This window comes from Athene cunicularia, assembly GCF_003259725.1.
Source record: "Athene cunicularia isolate RWA chromosome 5 unlocalized genomic scaffold, athCun1 chr5_part1, whole genome shotgun sequence".
NCBI classification, from domain to species: Eukaryota; Metazoa; Chordata; class Aves; order Strigiformes; family Strigidae; genus Athene; species Athene cunicularia.
In genome coordinates this window covers 5,390,739-5,406,718 of record NW_020799101.1, presented here as the reverse complement: position 1 = coordinate 5,406,718, position 15,980 = coordinate 5,390,739, and the positions used below count along the sequence as shown (strand labels likewise).

The window sequence follows — 15,980 nt, the reverse complement described above, 5'->3', positions numbered from 1 at the left end:
GGGCAGCGATGAAACCAGCCTGAACCTCAACCCATCCTTCCCCCCTTCAAATGCCATCGGCTGGTGTTAAAGGCGGGTTTAAGTGTGGGGTTTAACACCAGGATTACTTGTGCTGTAGCAGGGGCTGGCACCATTCACTCTTGAGCTGAGCAGGCTGAAACGATGCCAATGATGATAACCATGATCTCCATCACTGCACACACAGAGCTCACCCAGCAAACCCCCCAGCATCTACACAACGGGTAAAGGTGTGAAGGGATAATTTTAGCCCAGCAACTGCAAGTGGTAATATTTGGGAAGCCTCCTCCAGTACCATTGGGCCCTTCTGGGACCCGGTACAACCCCAACTTGCTCTCGGGTTGCCCCAGCGATCTGCAGGGTCTCTTTCTGCAGCCTGCCTTCCTCCCCCCACCCCAAACCCACAGCTGCTCTTCTTGGCCCTCTTGGCTTTACAAAGTAAAGGTGTGTGGAGACCAAAGCACAGGTCTGAAGTACCCAGATGCTGAGATTTTGGAGATTTTCTGGGAGATACTCGTCATTAACTGATGCAGCATCACAGTGCTGTGCAGTGCTGCCAGGCTAACACCCTTGGGGCATGTGGGGCACTGCAGCAGGGGAGGTGGGACCTGGTGCTCATGAGCCACCCAGGGGGATACTGCATCACCTGTAAACGCAAAGAGAAGGATCTGTTCACCCAGAGATGGAGTGCTTGGAACAGCATCAACCTTGGGTACGTCTGTTCCTTTGCAATCCCTTTCCTGAAATCACTCTACGACAAGCCACGGTGCCATCCTGCAGGGCGGGCGGGGAAACCCATACAGCTTGGAAAGAAACCTGGCCAAGAGAGGGGGTTTGCCAACACAGGGAGCAGGGGGACCCTGCGAGGACTTCAGCAGGGCCACAGTGTCACACCCGGGTGAAACACCCGGATACAGCACTACAGGCACTACCTCTAACATCCACAGGCATTTTCTGCTGCTCCGACACATCCATCATTGCATTTAATTCACTATTTTACCAAGCTGCTTAACAGGAATGACCCGTTCTCAGCAGGGGAAAGGGAAAGAAAAAAAACAAAAAAAAAAAAGGAAAAAATAGACATTAAGCACTGAGAAACTCAGGAGGGAAGCATTTATGTTTTCATTTGAAGAAGGGAAAAAAAATACAGACTAGGCTACTCTGCTCCCTCATGCCCTGTGTGACTGGCTGTAAAGCAAAGTCACAAGTCATATTAGTGCTTTGTGGCTAAAACATGAACCAGTTCAGTTGCTCCGGGGATGAATAATTTCTGCTGGAAGGTGCCACCTCTGACCAGTGGCATTTTGCAGCTCAAAACCTCCCCATTTCCACCAAGGGGGAGTTGAGTGGTCCATCTGTGGATCTACTGGCCATGAGAACTGGACACTTGGCTCTGCTGCAAACCCTCCTCCTCACACTCCTCTCCCAAGAGAGAAGTCAAGAGGCTCCAATTTCTCCAAACCTATACAGGATCACTCCAGGAATCCCAGTGGGATGATCTTCCACTAAATGAACCCTGGTTCTGACACTGTTTTGGGCTCTCTCACACGCTCAGTCTTTGCTGTTTTCCATGTTTCACCATGGAGACCACAGGTGCTCTGGCTACCTCCCACAACCCTACCCCTGCCACAAAACCCACCCTGCAATATTAATCTTTTGCATAAATAATCCTCCCTACATAATTTCCAACAATTCCATTTTGGAAATGAGTGGCTCCCTACAGCTCCCAGGAACCCGTGCCCTCTGAACCCCCTCATATGCCTTGGGAGCAGATGGAGAAGTGCAGATCTTTCCCTTATACACCAATCCTGTTATGTTTGGCCCAATTCCTGCATCAGCTCCAAAAGTGCAGAATATGACTCACTTTGGACGACATTTTCAGGTGGGTTTGTGCTAAAGCTGCATTTTTTCCAGCAATGCCACCAGCTGGCAGGAGCAAGGGTGGAGGATGCTCCTTCTCCAGTCCCTGTCCTCAGTCTGCCTCTCCCACTCAGGGTGGGAGATGCTTTAACCCTTCTGGTGCTCCGAGGATTTAATTTCCTTCCAAAACCTGAAGATTTAGCAAGATCTGCTTGTAGAAATACCTCCAGGTCAGCCAACAGCCACCTGAGGTGGTGCCCATAGTTGAAAATCACTCATAGGTAAAAAAAAAAATAAAGCTTCCCCAGGGCTTGGTGCTGCCTCTCCGAGCTGCTTGCCACTTCTCTGTCAGCAGCAGCCACGTCTCCTCCCCATGGAGGAATGACCAGGGACAGGTCAATGTTTAACCGACCCGGGAAGGACGTGGGAGCTGGCAGGAAGCTCCCTGGGCCCAGCAGTCACTCACAGAGATCCCTCCATGTTCAGGGAGGAAGGTGCACGAGGGGTTTTTCCTCCTTTTAAAGCCACCGTGCTGCAGAATGGGCCTGAGCTCTTCCAAGGCACACCCCAAGGTGACCAAGGTGGCACCGATGCCTGTCGGGGAGCACCTGCCCACTCTTGCTGCTCCATACCGGCTGCCCAGCGTGCTGGGAGAGCCCAGCCTGCACCCACCAGCCACGGCCGAGTGGGGAGAACCCACCTTTCACTTTGAACTTCCACCTCTCCGGGAGACCTGGTACGGGAGAGCCGCGGCAGGTAAGGGGGTCGTCAGTGAATTACTGCAGAGCGCAGGGCAGAGACCCGGGGGCATCAGCTGGGGCTGGGGGGTTGCTTACTGCGGTGCAGTGTGCATGTAGGTCTGTGCACACACCATTCTACATCAGTAGATTTTTGCCATTTCCAGGACATTTTAGCTTTGGGAAAACTTGGGTTTTTTTCCCCCAGTCTGTTTTGACAAGCATCTCAACCCCCAGGGCCCAGACCCCATGCTCCTTACTCCCGTCAGTCGTCCCCCTGGGAACAGCCCCACTCCCCATCATCCACCTGCCATGCCTGCATCCCAGCAAGCCCTCGTACAGCAGCCCCATAACTCCCGGTTACACACCCGCCCTGCTCACCTGCCGCCACTGGGCATATCGATATCATTAGCTTAATTAGAATTAGATCCTGGGTAATGTGCCTAGCAGGTAAAATTCATCATTAAAATAAATTATAGCCATGTCTTGCGCAGGGCTGATTTCCATAAGCCAAGAGGCAGAAGGCAGTGAATAGCATAGCTGTGTGTGTTTTTCTGCAAGCGGCATCGTGCAGCCTCTCCCACAGCCTTTCGCAGGAGGGTTTAAACTCCATCCATACCCAAACCCTTCTCGGAGGTGAGGAAGACAGTTTGCACCCATCTGCAGGTGGATGCGTAGCTCCGTACAGCGAGCTGGATGGTGACAAACAGCCTCCCACAGCCACGTTAGGGGGGCGTAGGAAGAAACCCCCATGAACGCCCATGTGGCTTGAGAAAAGGCGATGCAGAGGAAGGAGGATCTGCAGCTTCAGCACCCTCCTCCCCTCTTTTCCATTTCCAAAAATGATTTTCTGACACACCAAGCAGCATTAAGCACCGCTGCTTCACCAGGGGCTGGATATTTCCCTCAGGATCTGCCACTGAGAGGCATCAGGAAAAAGTGAAGCAAATAAACCTCTGGCATAATAGTAGTGATGCTCCTGGAGCCAGAGGTCCTGGGGCAAATACGCATCAGGCCTGGCTGTACAACAGGGGGTTTAAAGTACTTCATGACATAAAGAACAACCGAATGTTCCTGTTCTGGAAAATTATCATCACTGGGTATTTAACAAGTGCTTGTAAAACTTATCTACTTTTATAAAAAACTTTAAAACCCCTTCAATAAATGTCATTTTCTATTACTTTTCATTTCAAAAAAATAAAAAAAAAGTATGCTCAAGAGGGCTTGAGCAATGTATTAGTTTGAGCTGCTCTCTAAATAAGCAAAGCCTCCAAGAGAATAGGTTTTATGTGGTTTATGAGGGTTCACCTTGGCTTGTGTTAAATCCTGATTCCTCCATTGGGGAGGGGAGGATCTTCTGCTGCTAAAATGCAAGGGGAAAAAATAAAATTCAAAAGAATGACTTCAGCTTGGGCCCCATGATCCCTGTGTGGGAGGGATGATGGTCCGTCCCCACCAGGATCGTGCAGGTGTGCCAGGGAACATCCCTGCCCCAGGACTAGGCAGGTTGGAGGACAGCAAGCACTTGGCTCCCATTTCTGTACCTGTACAACATAAGGGCAAATCTCCTATAACACACGTGCATGGATAGGGTAAGAGGGAATAATAATAACAAAAAAAACCAAACACAACACAAACCATCAAGCCTCATAAGGCAGAAATAACCTCCCCAAAGCCATACACGTAACCAGAACAAGCTTCTCCTCACCCCCAGCCCAGCCTGTGCTGGGTCGCACATTCCCAGCACCATGAGCCACCTCATTACATTTTACCTCCCCCTTAGAAATTCCCTCTGCACTCATTTGTCCTGCAGATTGAGAGGCAGTAAGTTAATAACCCCCCGTTTGCTATTACAAGCTGCTATTTCAGTGGGTGCTCCCCGGCAGCTGAAGCCCATCTCCGGAGGAGCTACCTGCGCTGTAAATTTTGACTCCACGTGCCCATTCCTGCGTGTGCAGAGCAGCCGCAGCTTTGCTCAGCGGTTAATCATTGCCAGTGCTCAGCAGAGCCCAGCAATCATTTATCAGATGGAGTCACCATCTCCTCCCATACCCCAACACCCTCCATCACCTTCTGTCTCTTCTCCAAGAGCCCTGCCTTTGCAATGCTCCATGGGGCTCATTTAAAGGGACAACTGAAGCCTCCATAATGTGAATTCCAAGTTATTTAATAGTTATATTCAAAAGAAAAATTATTTGGCACCAACTATAATGTAATTCCTGCACTTTATCCCAAACTGTCCTCTCCTGTGGCCACCTTGGGGGTCCCACCATGTGGGCTCAGCAGCACCTCACTCAACTCCGTGTATACAATGGCATCTGAATGCATCAAGACAGGGTTTTTTGGGGAGAAGAGGTGAGATTGAGCAACTATTTTGTAAAAGAAATACTTACTGCACATAAGTATTTATTTGTGCAAGGAAAAAAAAAATAGGCAGCAGTGTCCACTCAAGAGCACCAGTGCAGAACATACCAGAGCCCAGATCACATCCAGGCCTCAGCAAAAGCACTGCTTTAATAACTAACTGGTGATCACTGGGGTGTAACATGTTATTTCATGATGATTTCCAAAGATGAGGGTCTGTGATCATACTGATTGTCTGACTGTAACTTCTGAATCCACTGGCTGGCTGTAGCCCAGCTCTGCCGTGGTCAGTAAAAGCATCAGAGATACTTCTCAGTTTCACAAAAAAAACCCAATAATAAAGTCTCAGGGACTGAGCAGCAAGAAAAGGCCCAAGTGCTGCCTGTTCCCTACTTTAAAAGGGCAGGCAGTGAGGAAGCAGCAAAGCTCACAGGTTTCTTGACCAGCTGATAGTCACAGGCCACAGGAGGAGAAGAGGACCCTTGGTCACACGGGGACCCCAGGGACTTGGGGAGACCGTAGGGGATACTGAGGATGGTTATTGTCATGTGTAGTATGTATGAGGGGTTGTAGAGGGAAGTAGGAGACGTACGCAGCAGACACAGTTGTTGGAAACCACAGCTACATCCTCACTTTATTTCTACAGCTAATAGAATAATTTATACCCCGTGTTACTGGAGTTCACCGAGAGAGACTTTAGTGGGACATGCAAACCAGGGCAGAAAACCATCGCTGAGTACAGCCTAGCAGTTGATAATCATCCAGAAGTAACTCGGTCCATTTCTTCTTTAATCTTTAAGGGCCTCTTGCTTTCAACACCGTGCCAGAAAAGGGAGAAACCAGCATCATTAAACAGCACCCACCTCGCAGACCTCAAGTAAGGCGAGTTTGAAAAGCTCCCTACGAGTGGCTCCGGTTGATTGGCTGACATGGGCTTTTGTGCTTGGGGACGCGGGCATGTGTCACAGCACTGCGGTGGGGAAACAAATATCCTACAGCAGTGCAAGCAGGAGGTCCTACCTTTAGATAACCATCACCAGACGAGCTTCATCACCGGGCCAGGTTTGATACCCAGGGCAGGAGTGCTGACTACAGAGAGGCTATTTTTGGTTCATTAGCACAAGGGCAAGGACTTCATCTTCCAAAAACAGTCAGAGAGGGGACAACACAGCGAGGCCCTGCCTTTGCCCTCCTGACTGACTCTGTGGGTTGCGCCCTGTGGGCCAGCCCTGGCGTGCCATGGAGACCCCGCAATGAGGACACATGTCCCAGCTCTGGCCATGAGGCCCCCTCTCCTGTAATGACCCACTTTCCTTTGTGGTGTCCGAGTACCTGCTGCCAAATCTTAGCACTCCCGTGGGGCTAACACAGCCAAGAACAAGCCCTTTGCAGAAGGGATCCAACTTGCAGCCTGTGGGGCTGGTTTTAGCTCTTCTGGTCAAATACCCCATCAAGGTCTGGCATCAGCTATGAGGCAGAGCGGCAGGTAAAGCAGACAGATACGCTTTGCAATAGGGGCTGGTGAAAGTACGGAGCAATTATTTTAGGTTTCAAGAATCGCTATACATGCTGTGTGCCTGCACACGCCTTCACCTCCTCCCCTCAAAAGCATGGCATGTGCGTGTCCACACACACCCCCCTCTCTAGCCAGATATTAAAAAAGGTTTCCCCCCAAACAAACATAAAACACCCTTGTTCACTCCTCCTTGACCTCCTTCCTTTCCCCTTCTCACACTTCCCAGATCCCTTCCCCTCCAAGCCCTGAAAGCCACGACTCTGCCCAACCTGGCAGTCAGGGTTTTCCCACACACGAGTCACCACAGCATAACTAAAGCTCCAGAAATATCTTTGTATTCATATAATTTAGTGCAGAGGAGGAAAAGAAACACAGCTAATGTACCATACTACACAAGGCTTAGAGTTGTTATTTCATTTTTTAAAAAGTGACAAACCCCCCTCCGCATCCATTTTCTGTGCGGATATTTTTCTGCACTGAGGTTTTTATACAGTACAAAACCTGGGTGAGGCTCAGCCCTCGGAGAGACCCCATCACACGCTCACAGGGCTAACCAGGGCTGTACAACTCTCGCCATAAATCAGGTTATTTAAAACCCAAACTCAGAGAGGCACGCTGCTTTCTCTGAATTTTCACTGCTTCTCCACACCCTCCAAAACCAACCAGCGACACCTTCCACCTTCACATCTCTTACCTGCTCGCTGTTGAGGGTGCAAAGCTGATGGTGTTTAGCTGAGATCGAGCTCTCCCTCCTTCCCTACATGCTCACAAAGGCTCAGGGAGGGATGTCAGCCCCACTCTGGATGCCCCAGAGCTGCAGCTTCCCCACTTCGCTCCCCAGATCTTTCTCTATCGGAGACCCTGTTTGAAGCTTCCAGCAGTGTTTCTTCTCTGCTGCTTGGCACAGTCCTGGAGGCTCTAAAACTGAGAGCAAACAGGGCTCAGAGGAATCAAATCAGGCAGGGAAAGGGGAAAACATGAGCAGACCCCTCCAAGCACAGGTGCAGCAGGATGTTCTGCCTGCGGAGGTGATCAGCTGCTGGGAATAACCCACCACCCCCACGCTCTCATTTAGGCAGGACTTCCAATTAGCAATTACGGACCAATGTTGTACCCCTCTAAGAGAGCCCTGATGTAGGTCTAATTAGGTGGCTGGAGGGAGTTCTTGGTGGCTGGGGATAAAGAGAGGCAAACACACTTCTTGACTGTTTAACCCATGAAAGAGATGTATTTGCCCCAAATGTGCTTCTCTGTGGCCCTCCTGTAGGTGCTGGGTTGTCCCAGCGCTGAGCCGCCCCTCGGCTGCCCACACTGGTCATCTTCCTTCCCAAGCACCTATCTAATCCCCTGCAATTCAAATCCTTAGGAGAAATTCTCACCTCCCTGTGAGACCTCCCCGAGAGCATCTCTACTTTCCCAAAATTTAGTGACAAACCCTCTCCACAACAGCAAACCCACCGAAGCAAGGCTGTGTTGCCCCGGCCTTCCTTGCTGCGATTAAGGTATTTTTAATGTAATAAAGAACAGAATAGCCACCAGGCAATGCCAGTTAAAACCCCTCTGCTCAGGGCTGTGGCACTGGCCAAAACTGGTGGCTTCAGAGAGCACAAACTTGAATAACGTATCCCTGGATTTGGTGGGAGGATGAGGCAGCAGCACCTGGAATGAGCCCAGCTCTGCTCTGTGAGCTATCATGTGGAATCCCAGCCTCATTTAAAATCTCCTACCAGCATGTAATTTTTTGTCATTGATCTTATTTCCATTATGGCCATATTTATGTATTATTAAAACACTGATAATACTCACTGCAGGATGACAGTGTTAATCCTGCACCATGTTTCTGCCTTTGCTGTTAGGGAGTGTAAACTGCACCAGCAAAAGCCCTTTTCCCTGCAGGAATATTTTCAAAGACAGCAGAGCAGGATGACGTGGCCTGCTGAAGGACTTTTAGAGGATTTCGGTCTGAGAAAATTTCCAGAGAAAAACCCCGTGAGGTTCACAGAGACAAAAGAAAAGAGTCAGTTTTCCAACCTGCGACACAACTTTAGCCAAAAGCCTGAAACGTGGCTTCCCTGCCACACGCAGGGAGATGAGCTGGGAGATGCAGGAGTTGATTTGCCCTCAGCCACCCCGGGCTGGCTGCCTTGGTGGCATCTAGGAGTGATGCACAGCCCAGACTGCAGTTTGTGGTGTCACTTGCTGCCATCTAGTGCCATTTTTTTAAGCTTCTTATTCAGTTTTGTAGGGTTTTTTTGATGCTGAGATGTGTGAACTTGGCTTTTGGGGATGACTGGGAATTCCCCCTTTACCTGACTTTTTTTTTTTTTTCTGCTGTGTTTTTGCACTGATTTACAGGATGCTTCAAAATTGCAGCTCAGGCTTTGTCAGCAGTTCAGCGCAGGCAGAGACATGTCATCTTTTATTGGACACTGGTTTATAATCAAGGAGTTAATGATGCCTCACATAAAGTAAGTCAGGTCTTACTGATGATGTCCTTGATGATGCTTCTCTTAATTTTTATGGAAGCCGTATGGAGCTCCCATCCTAGAAAAGGACACTAGCAATATCAAGCCATGAAATGACTTGGTATGATCTAGTAGTTTGGCATGATTTAAGGAGGCAACTTAGCTCCTTAAGATAAAGATCCATGCTTAGAGCAGTCTGTAAAGCAATTCTTTGCCCGCTTTCATTAGCTACCAGGAAAAGCACTTTGTATCACGCAGAGTTCTGCAGAGAAAGGTCTTACTTAGGCCAACATAAAAGAGAGAATGTGGCTCTGGGTCTCAGGTAGCTGTGCTCTGCCCTCAGATAACCTGTTTATGAGTCTTTATATTAAATTATGGTACCTTGCCATGCTTCAGCTTTGACATGGTGCCATCTGGGCTGAGGTTTGTCTTCAGTGGTCTTAGCTGGAGCCTTGGGCACTGTTGAAGCTCAAAGAGAAATACCTACAGGAATGAAACTAATGTCAAACTGGGTTTTTGCTGCCTTGACTGTAACACAGAAGATTTCCCCAGTTTTGTCCACTCCTGAAGGACCAAAGGAGATGCTCATCTTGCTGAACATCTGCTAGAGATGCCAATCTCCTTCCTGTATCCCACGCAGACTGGTTAGAATTGGATCTGGGAAAATGTCAAGGTAGTTTCATATCAGGTTTTATGATTGTGTGGAACAAGCAATGCTGAATATTATAAATATTGGGACTTGCAGAGGCTTGAACCCGCTGGCCCTCCACAAGCAATCGCTCTTGCAAAGCCCTGGAGTCAGCAAGAAGTGGCTGCAAGCCCAAAAGTGAAGGTAAGGGCATGGGTTGAGCTCTGTGCGTGGGTCATTGTCGGCTGCAGGATCTCAGAGTTCGGGCACCCCAAAGAGCAGAAGTTGGTGTTTTACACCAGCTGCACTCCTGTCCCTGGTTGAGCTCAGGAACCAGCTGAAACGCTGGTGTGTGGGTGAAAGGATACAAAATAAAGGGAAATTTTCTGAATCTCCAGCATGACTGTTCCCTGGATGAGGCGGATCTGCTGAGCCAGAACCTTGAATATTTTTGAGTCTAAAGGTTTAAGGACCACTTTTTTTTTTTTTTTAATGGCTGAGCAACCTGAACACCCATCCCTTGCAGTTGGCAGGGAGAAGACTGCCAGTGCTGTGTGTTGTAAACATCCCCTGCAACCCCAAACATGCTGAAGTGGTTCCTCCCTTCGGATCATGAGATTATCTTGAGCAGCCAACTCAAAGCTGTAACACCCCGGGGGCCAGAAGCATGTATACATTGTTTTAATGAAGATTTTTTTCCATCATGCCCCAGAGCTGTGAGATAAACTGCTAGCACAGTGGAAATCTGTGATAAATTTCTGCAAGTTGACTACTCAGGGAGACGCTTGCTGCCTTTATCCGGGGAGTGCCCGAGGGGCCGGGTGTGGGTTTGCAAGCTGGCGGCTGTTCCTTTTTCTTTCAGAAAGCGCAGGTGTATTTATTTACATTTTTAAACACCTTGTAGGCTCTGGAGAAGAGGGGGAAAAGCCTAAGACACCTCCCTGGAAGGCGGCAGCACTTGCACAAGCTGCAGATGCTGGATTTGATCCGCAGGCGCCGAGAGGTAATGCTGAGATGGATTGGGGGATAGGCTGGGGCTTCTCCTCTCGGACAGGGGTTTGCCCATCCCTGGTGTCTCTCCCAAGGACCAGGAGGCTTAAAGCCTGTTGCTGGTAAGATCAAATGAAGCTTTCCCAGGGGGTCAGGCCAAGGAGAGGTGGGGAGCATCCCCAGGCACCCTGCGATCAGTAATTCTGATTTTTCCAATGTTTTGCCCTCTTTTGGCCATGGCCCATGGACAAACCAAAAATCTCCATGCAGGTCATGCTCTGTCATGTGCCCGGTTTGGCAAACACTGTTTGCTCTGGTTAAGGTACTTAACTGCATAATCATTTTCAGCACCAACCCCCTAATGATATGCCACTTCGAACTGTTAAAACGTGTTCACTCCTCTGCTGCTTGTGTTGATGACTCGTTTGCAAACCCAGGCAGAGCTGAAGCAAAATCTCCACAGGGAGGCAAAAATCAATAAACAAAAAATCAAGGAATTCAGCCCGAAGAAAGTTCTTGACACTCTTCAGAGAGGCAACAGTGCTGAAAGCCAAGACCTCATCCCTGCTGAGCACAATCAGCATTTTCATGGAGATGACCGTGGTAAGTAGAATAATTTTCCAAGGAGATGTAAAATTTGCCAGCCTCTTAAATGTCATCAGAGAATTTTCCCTGTGGAAGTTGCTTCCACTGCTCCACCTCCTGCAGTAACACAGTGCAAGTTCAAAAAGCCGGGGCAGGGGAGAAGGCTGGGAGATGTACTCATAAAGCAAAGCACTGGGATGCATCAGAATGAGCTGCGGGTCCTTCTCTGAGAGCATCCAAACAGACCTGAGTAGATGGGAATTAAGAGCCACAGACTAGCCACAGGGGTGTAAAAGCAAAGTCCTTAGGGCCAGGCCCCTGCAGGAGCAGGTTCCCATTGGGAAGAGAGCCTCAGATTGTCCCGCAGACCCCCTGCACAGCAAACTGAGCATGAGGACAGAGGGTGTCCCCGGGGTCCCACGTCCTTGGAGAGTCAGGGGGTCCATCAGGCGAAAGCATCCCAGGAGGTCAGCATATAGACTGCTGCTCGGGTGAACACACACAGGCTGGCGGGGAACATCTGAAGCTCCACCAACATGATGGCCAAAGGGGTGAAAGAGAAAGATAAAACAGAAAATAACTGCCTGAAGTTCAAGCCTTCCACCAGGTTTTGCCCCCTGTCCTCTGCCCCAGCACTGAACACCTCCTGCCCGAGCCTGGGGTGTGCTCATGGGGACATAGGCTCTGACAACATCACAGTGGTCACTCTGGCAGGGTTGGCAGTTGTTGATGAAAATGTGCCCTGCCAGCTTTCCTTCATGCACTAGAGGTGAGTTACTCTAGCAGAATGTCTATACTGCAACGTGCATCCGTCCTCAGCTGAGGAGCCAAGGCCCAGCCCCAGCCCCACACTGACCCAGTGATTGCCTCGTACAGGCACGGAGCCGATTCCTTCCTGGAGGGAGCACAGGGCTGAACCCCTGGTAGCTGCAGTCATCGGTGGGTACACAACTGTGTGGCTCCCTGGCAAAATATACCAGGGCATGGGATGCAAACAACCAGTTGAAATCTTCGGCTGGGCTCAAGCAGGGTGGGTTTCAGAAGAGCTCTCCTACTGCACCAGGTTGGTTACATCTCAAATTTTTCTGCTCCGGAGAAAGGAAGTTTGATGTTCCCTTGCAGCAAAAGGAAAATCTGGATGATTTGAGATTGCTGGTTATTTTCAGGTGCTTTGTGACACTGTTTTTTGGGTGAACAGTCAGCCTTGTCTCTTCTTAACGCACACGAAGGACTGAAGGAGGGTACCCACATAAATTTTGTGGTGTTGAACCTTGCAGTAAGTCTTCTCTGACAGAGCACCCTTGGGCACATGGGGAAGCTGGAACCAGGCTCAACAGGAAAAAGAAATGGAGAATGAGCTGCTTCAGCAACAGCTGTCAGAGATTTGCTCCTGGCTTCATCACTGCATGGTCCACCAATACGTTGCATTCGTATGCATGGTGTAGACTCTGGACTCCTGCCACCCTTAAATGACCGCGGGGTAAACGTTACAGTCACTGAGGTTAATCATTTTTTAGGTTTAGTTTTATATCGAAACCGCTTCCCACTGCCCAGAGCCAGGTAATTCCATCACAGATTTACATCCCTCTGGGTGATGTGTAATTAAGGTGAGGTGTTCCTGGTTAGATGATTTCCAGCCACGGCTCTGTGTTACTTTCAATGTCTGATGTGAAAAACACATCTGGTGAAATACATTTAATGGTGACAGATCTCAGCCCCTCTTGGGCACGTTGTCCTGCTGCAGCCCAGGAGGGAGCACAGCACGGTCTGTGTGACAGCGACGCCACCAAACACTGAGCAGGGGCTTTTCATTCCCCCGCATGCCTCAGGATGGGCGAGCAGCAGGAATGGGCATAGAATAGATCTGGAGGGGTGACCTGAGGTGCTTTGGATTTGGCCGTGATGCTGATCTAAGGTTCAGGGCCCTGGCTGGCGCAGGCTGGGGGAGCAGCTGGGGGGCTGGAGATGCCAGGGCACACAAGGTGACCTCAGTGTCCCCAACAAAGGTGAAATCGAAGCGGATCTCAACCACCGCTTTGTACGGACGCCCCCGAGGCACAAGCCTTGTTCTGCTTTGCTTGCAGAACACAAGGTGACAACCTTCAGCACAGGCTGGAAACGTATCACTGAGGGCAAAAAGGCTTCAATCAGTGAAAAACTTGTTGGACGGTGAACTTTCACCAGGAGAAAGGGGAACAGACTTGGCTGCTCCTATTCCCTTGTGTTTCTTCACCTCAGCTCTCTCTGCTTGGGCATAAAACCATACTGTCTCTTGCCAGACTCTATAATTTCACCAAATACAATCCTGAGTATATTACACCTTACCCTGCCCAGCCTCGAGCATCAGATCTGGTCTTACAGGTACCTCTCAGGATCTTCTTCACTTGCCTCCAGCTGTCCATAGCCATTTCCAGATAAACTGTAGGGAACTGTGCATGTAGCTCTGCAAAATTTTTTTTTTTTTTTTTCTTTTTTTTTTTTTTCTCTCCCCAAGGAAACATGTGGGGTGGAAGACTCTCCAGGCAGCATAATGGGGCCGAACTCTCTCCTGGCAGGAGCAGGAAGGATAACTTGTGGTTCTGCAGGGAGCCACAGAGGAGAGATCTGTTCTGGGACACCTCCAGCACAAGCTCCGAGGAGTGGGAAGGGAAAGAGAAGATTTACCGCAAACCTACGCTTGTGAGAACCAAGACAGAGAGAGTTTCTCTCTTTGATGACTTCTTTGATAGGGATTTCTAGTGGCATGGCTTGAGGTGAGAGAGACGTGCTGAAGAAACAAAGGCCTGGCTCTAGTGGGGCTGAACCCCCCCAGATGGACGGACAGAGGGTGGAGACACGATGTTTGTGGTAAGCGGCATTTCTGGGAGTAGGGGCCAGTGGAAAGGACCGCTGGAAGCGGGGACATCACTGATGTAGAGTGAGCAAAGACTGTCTGGGTTGCGTGGCTGAATCAAAATACCTGGGGAGAAAATGGCTTGGAATGAGCAACAATGAAGGGGGAGAAGGAAGATGGCAAAAAACCCAAGCAGAAGCCGGAAAATAGTCTGGGTTAACCCCAAGTATTAAGTTGTAGCTGAAATGAAATGTTTTTCTTGCCTTTGGGTTACTCAACCTTTGTGTTTAACTTGTTTTTAACCCTGTATCCTTTCCTAACCACAAAAGCACAGTTTAAAATGCAAAGTAAAACAACTCATTTAAGAAGTCTTTAAAATAAATATTCTGGCATTTCTAAAATTCCTTTCTGACATTTTTTTAAAAATTTACTCCCCTCTCCTGCCCCAGACACAGAAATACATGTACTTTCTTCAGCACTAACCTGCAGTTTTATGGAAAATTTTCTGGAAAAGCTGCCTTTCATTCGCTTGCCTTCTCTGTCTGGGGTTCGGTGTTGCACTAGGAATGGTGGAAACCGAGGGATCTCCGGCACACACATACCCCGGCGGTGTTGGTCAAGGCTGCTGCGTCCACCAAGAATTTGAACGAGCTGCCCCTGTTGCAATCTGACATTTCTAAGCATATTGAAAAAAGTTGGTTATATGAAGCGTTTCAGATCTATCAAAGAGATTCTTGCAGTTTCCATCTCTCCTAAAATGTATTTTTTTTTCATAAAATTCTCTGCTTTTCCTTATAAAATCATTCATTATCTGAGAGGGAATTTCACCTGTTTCTCCTGTCTCCTACCTGGTTGTCTTTGTATTATACATTAAAGGTGCATCATCTTTGTGCAACACAGTAAGTCACATTCAGACACATGTATAAAATGAGATTTCGGTTACACATCATGTTACTTTACCATGACAAACTGGCTGTATCAGGGACTGGTGCTACACAGGGGAGGGAGAGAACCCACCATCAGCTCTGGCCCTGGGAAAAATTACCTGTCTGATTCCCACCATCGCTTTTGCCTCCATTTGAAGTTGTGGAGCTGGCAAAGGGCGCTAACTCTTCCTCTTGCCTCCTGCTTGTCTCCCCAGGTTGCTTTCCACTTGGTCTCTCTAAAACTACCCGGGGTTAAAACATCTTCAGATCACCTCATTGCCACAGGGCAGGGACTCCAGGAGTAACAAATACCGTTATCATCACACGACTTTCATTTCCTTCATCTGGAAAACTTATTTTTCCAGTCAGGACATCCAGAATAACTAGATCTGGAGTCGGTTCTCAATTATCCAGGACAGATCAGGGCTTGGATAGTTCAGGACAGATGAAACATGTCCTGCATCGCTGTCTCAAACCTGTGCTGCCTCCCACAAAGCTGTTTTGGATGTGTCTGCGCTGCACCCTCAGCTTCCTGGATTACATAGCCAGAAAAAGAGCAGGAGACACATTTTTACACATATTTAGGGTAATTGGACACTCATGGCTGACTCCGTTTCAATGGTATTTAGCTATTTGTCTCTCACAAGCTTTATTGAAAATCCCAGGCAGAGCAGGAGCTGGAAATCACAGCCAAAGTCCCAAATCAAAGCTGGAGCCTTCAGCACAGCTGCCCAGCACCGAGCTTCTCTGTCCCGATTTCACCTCTCTTTGACATCCCTAAACGTATAACCCATTACAGCACGTCTCTCAGCTTCATGGAGAAAACTGCTCTTAGGAGAAATCCCACACACCATGCGTGATTTCACTGAAAAGCCAAGAAAACAAACCCCAATGCAGAGAAGGGGGGAGAAGAGAAATTATTTTAATGAGAAAGGAGAACTGCTTGTGGCTAATGAGTCCATGTCTGGAGTGTTTTAAAAACACCCCTGAGAACTTTGCAGATAAACATGGTCATCGTGTGCGAGCTGGAAATATTGTGAGAGCTTTGAATTCGACGT

At 48.9% G+C, this 15,980-nt stretch overlaps 1 protein-coding gene across 1 annotated transcript; it reads left to right on the top strand.

The window, feature by feature from the left end:
* Positions 1 to 2,417: 2,417 nt before the first annotated feature.
* Positions 2,418 to 13,902, top strand: CCDC198 (coiled-coil domain containing 198). The gene is made up of 6 exons (XM_026850121.1): positions 2,418 to 2,634; positions 5,780 to 5,856; positions 9,706 to 9,792; positions 10,493 to 10,591; positions 11,016 to 11,181; positions 13,658 to 13,902. Exons 1-6 carry the CDS (start codon positions 2,418 to 2,420, stop codon positions 13,900 to 13,902), a joined length of 891 nt encoding a protein of 296 aa, XP_026705922.1.
* The last annotated feature ends 2,078 nt before the right edge of the window (positions 13,903 to 15,980 follow it).

What these genes read in the sequence shown, in the direction of transcription:
- CCDC198 (XM_026850121.1), top strand. Translation starts at nt 2,418, where the DNA reads ATGGGCCTGAGCTCTTCCAAGGCACACCCCAAGGTGACCAAGGTGGCA. An exon ending in CTGCAAGCCCAAAAGTGAAG is followed by an intron (nt 9,793 to 10,492) that starts GTAAGGGCATGG and finishes AACACCTTGTAG; the next exon opens with GCTCTGGAGAAGAGGGGGAA. An exon ending in TGATCCGCAGGCGCCGAGAG is followed by an intron (nt 10,592 to 11,015) that starts GTAATGCTGAGA and finishes TTGCAAACCCAG; the next exon opens with GCAGAGCTGAAGCAAAATCT.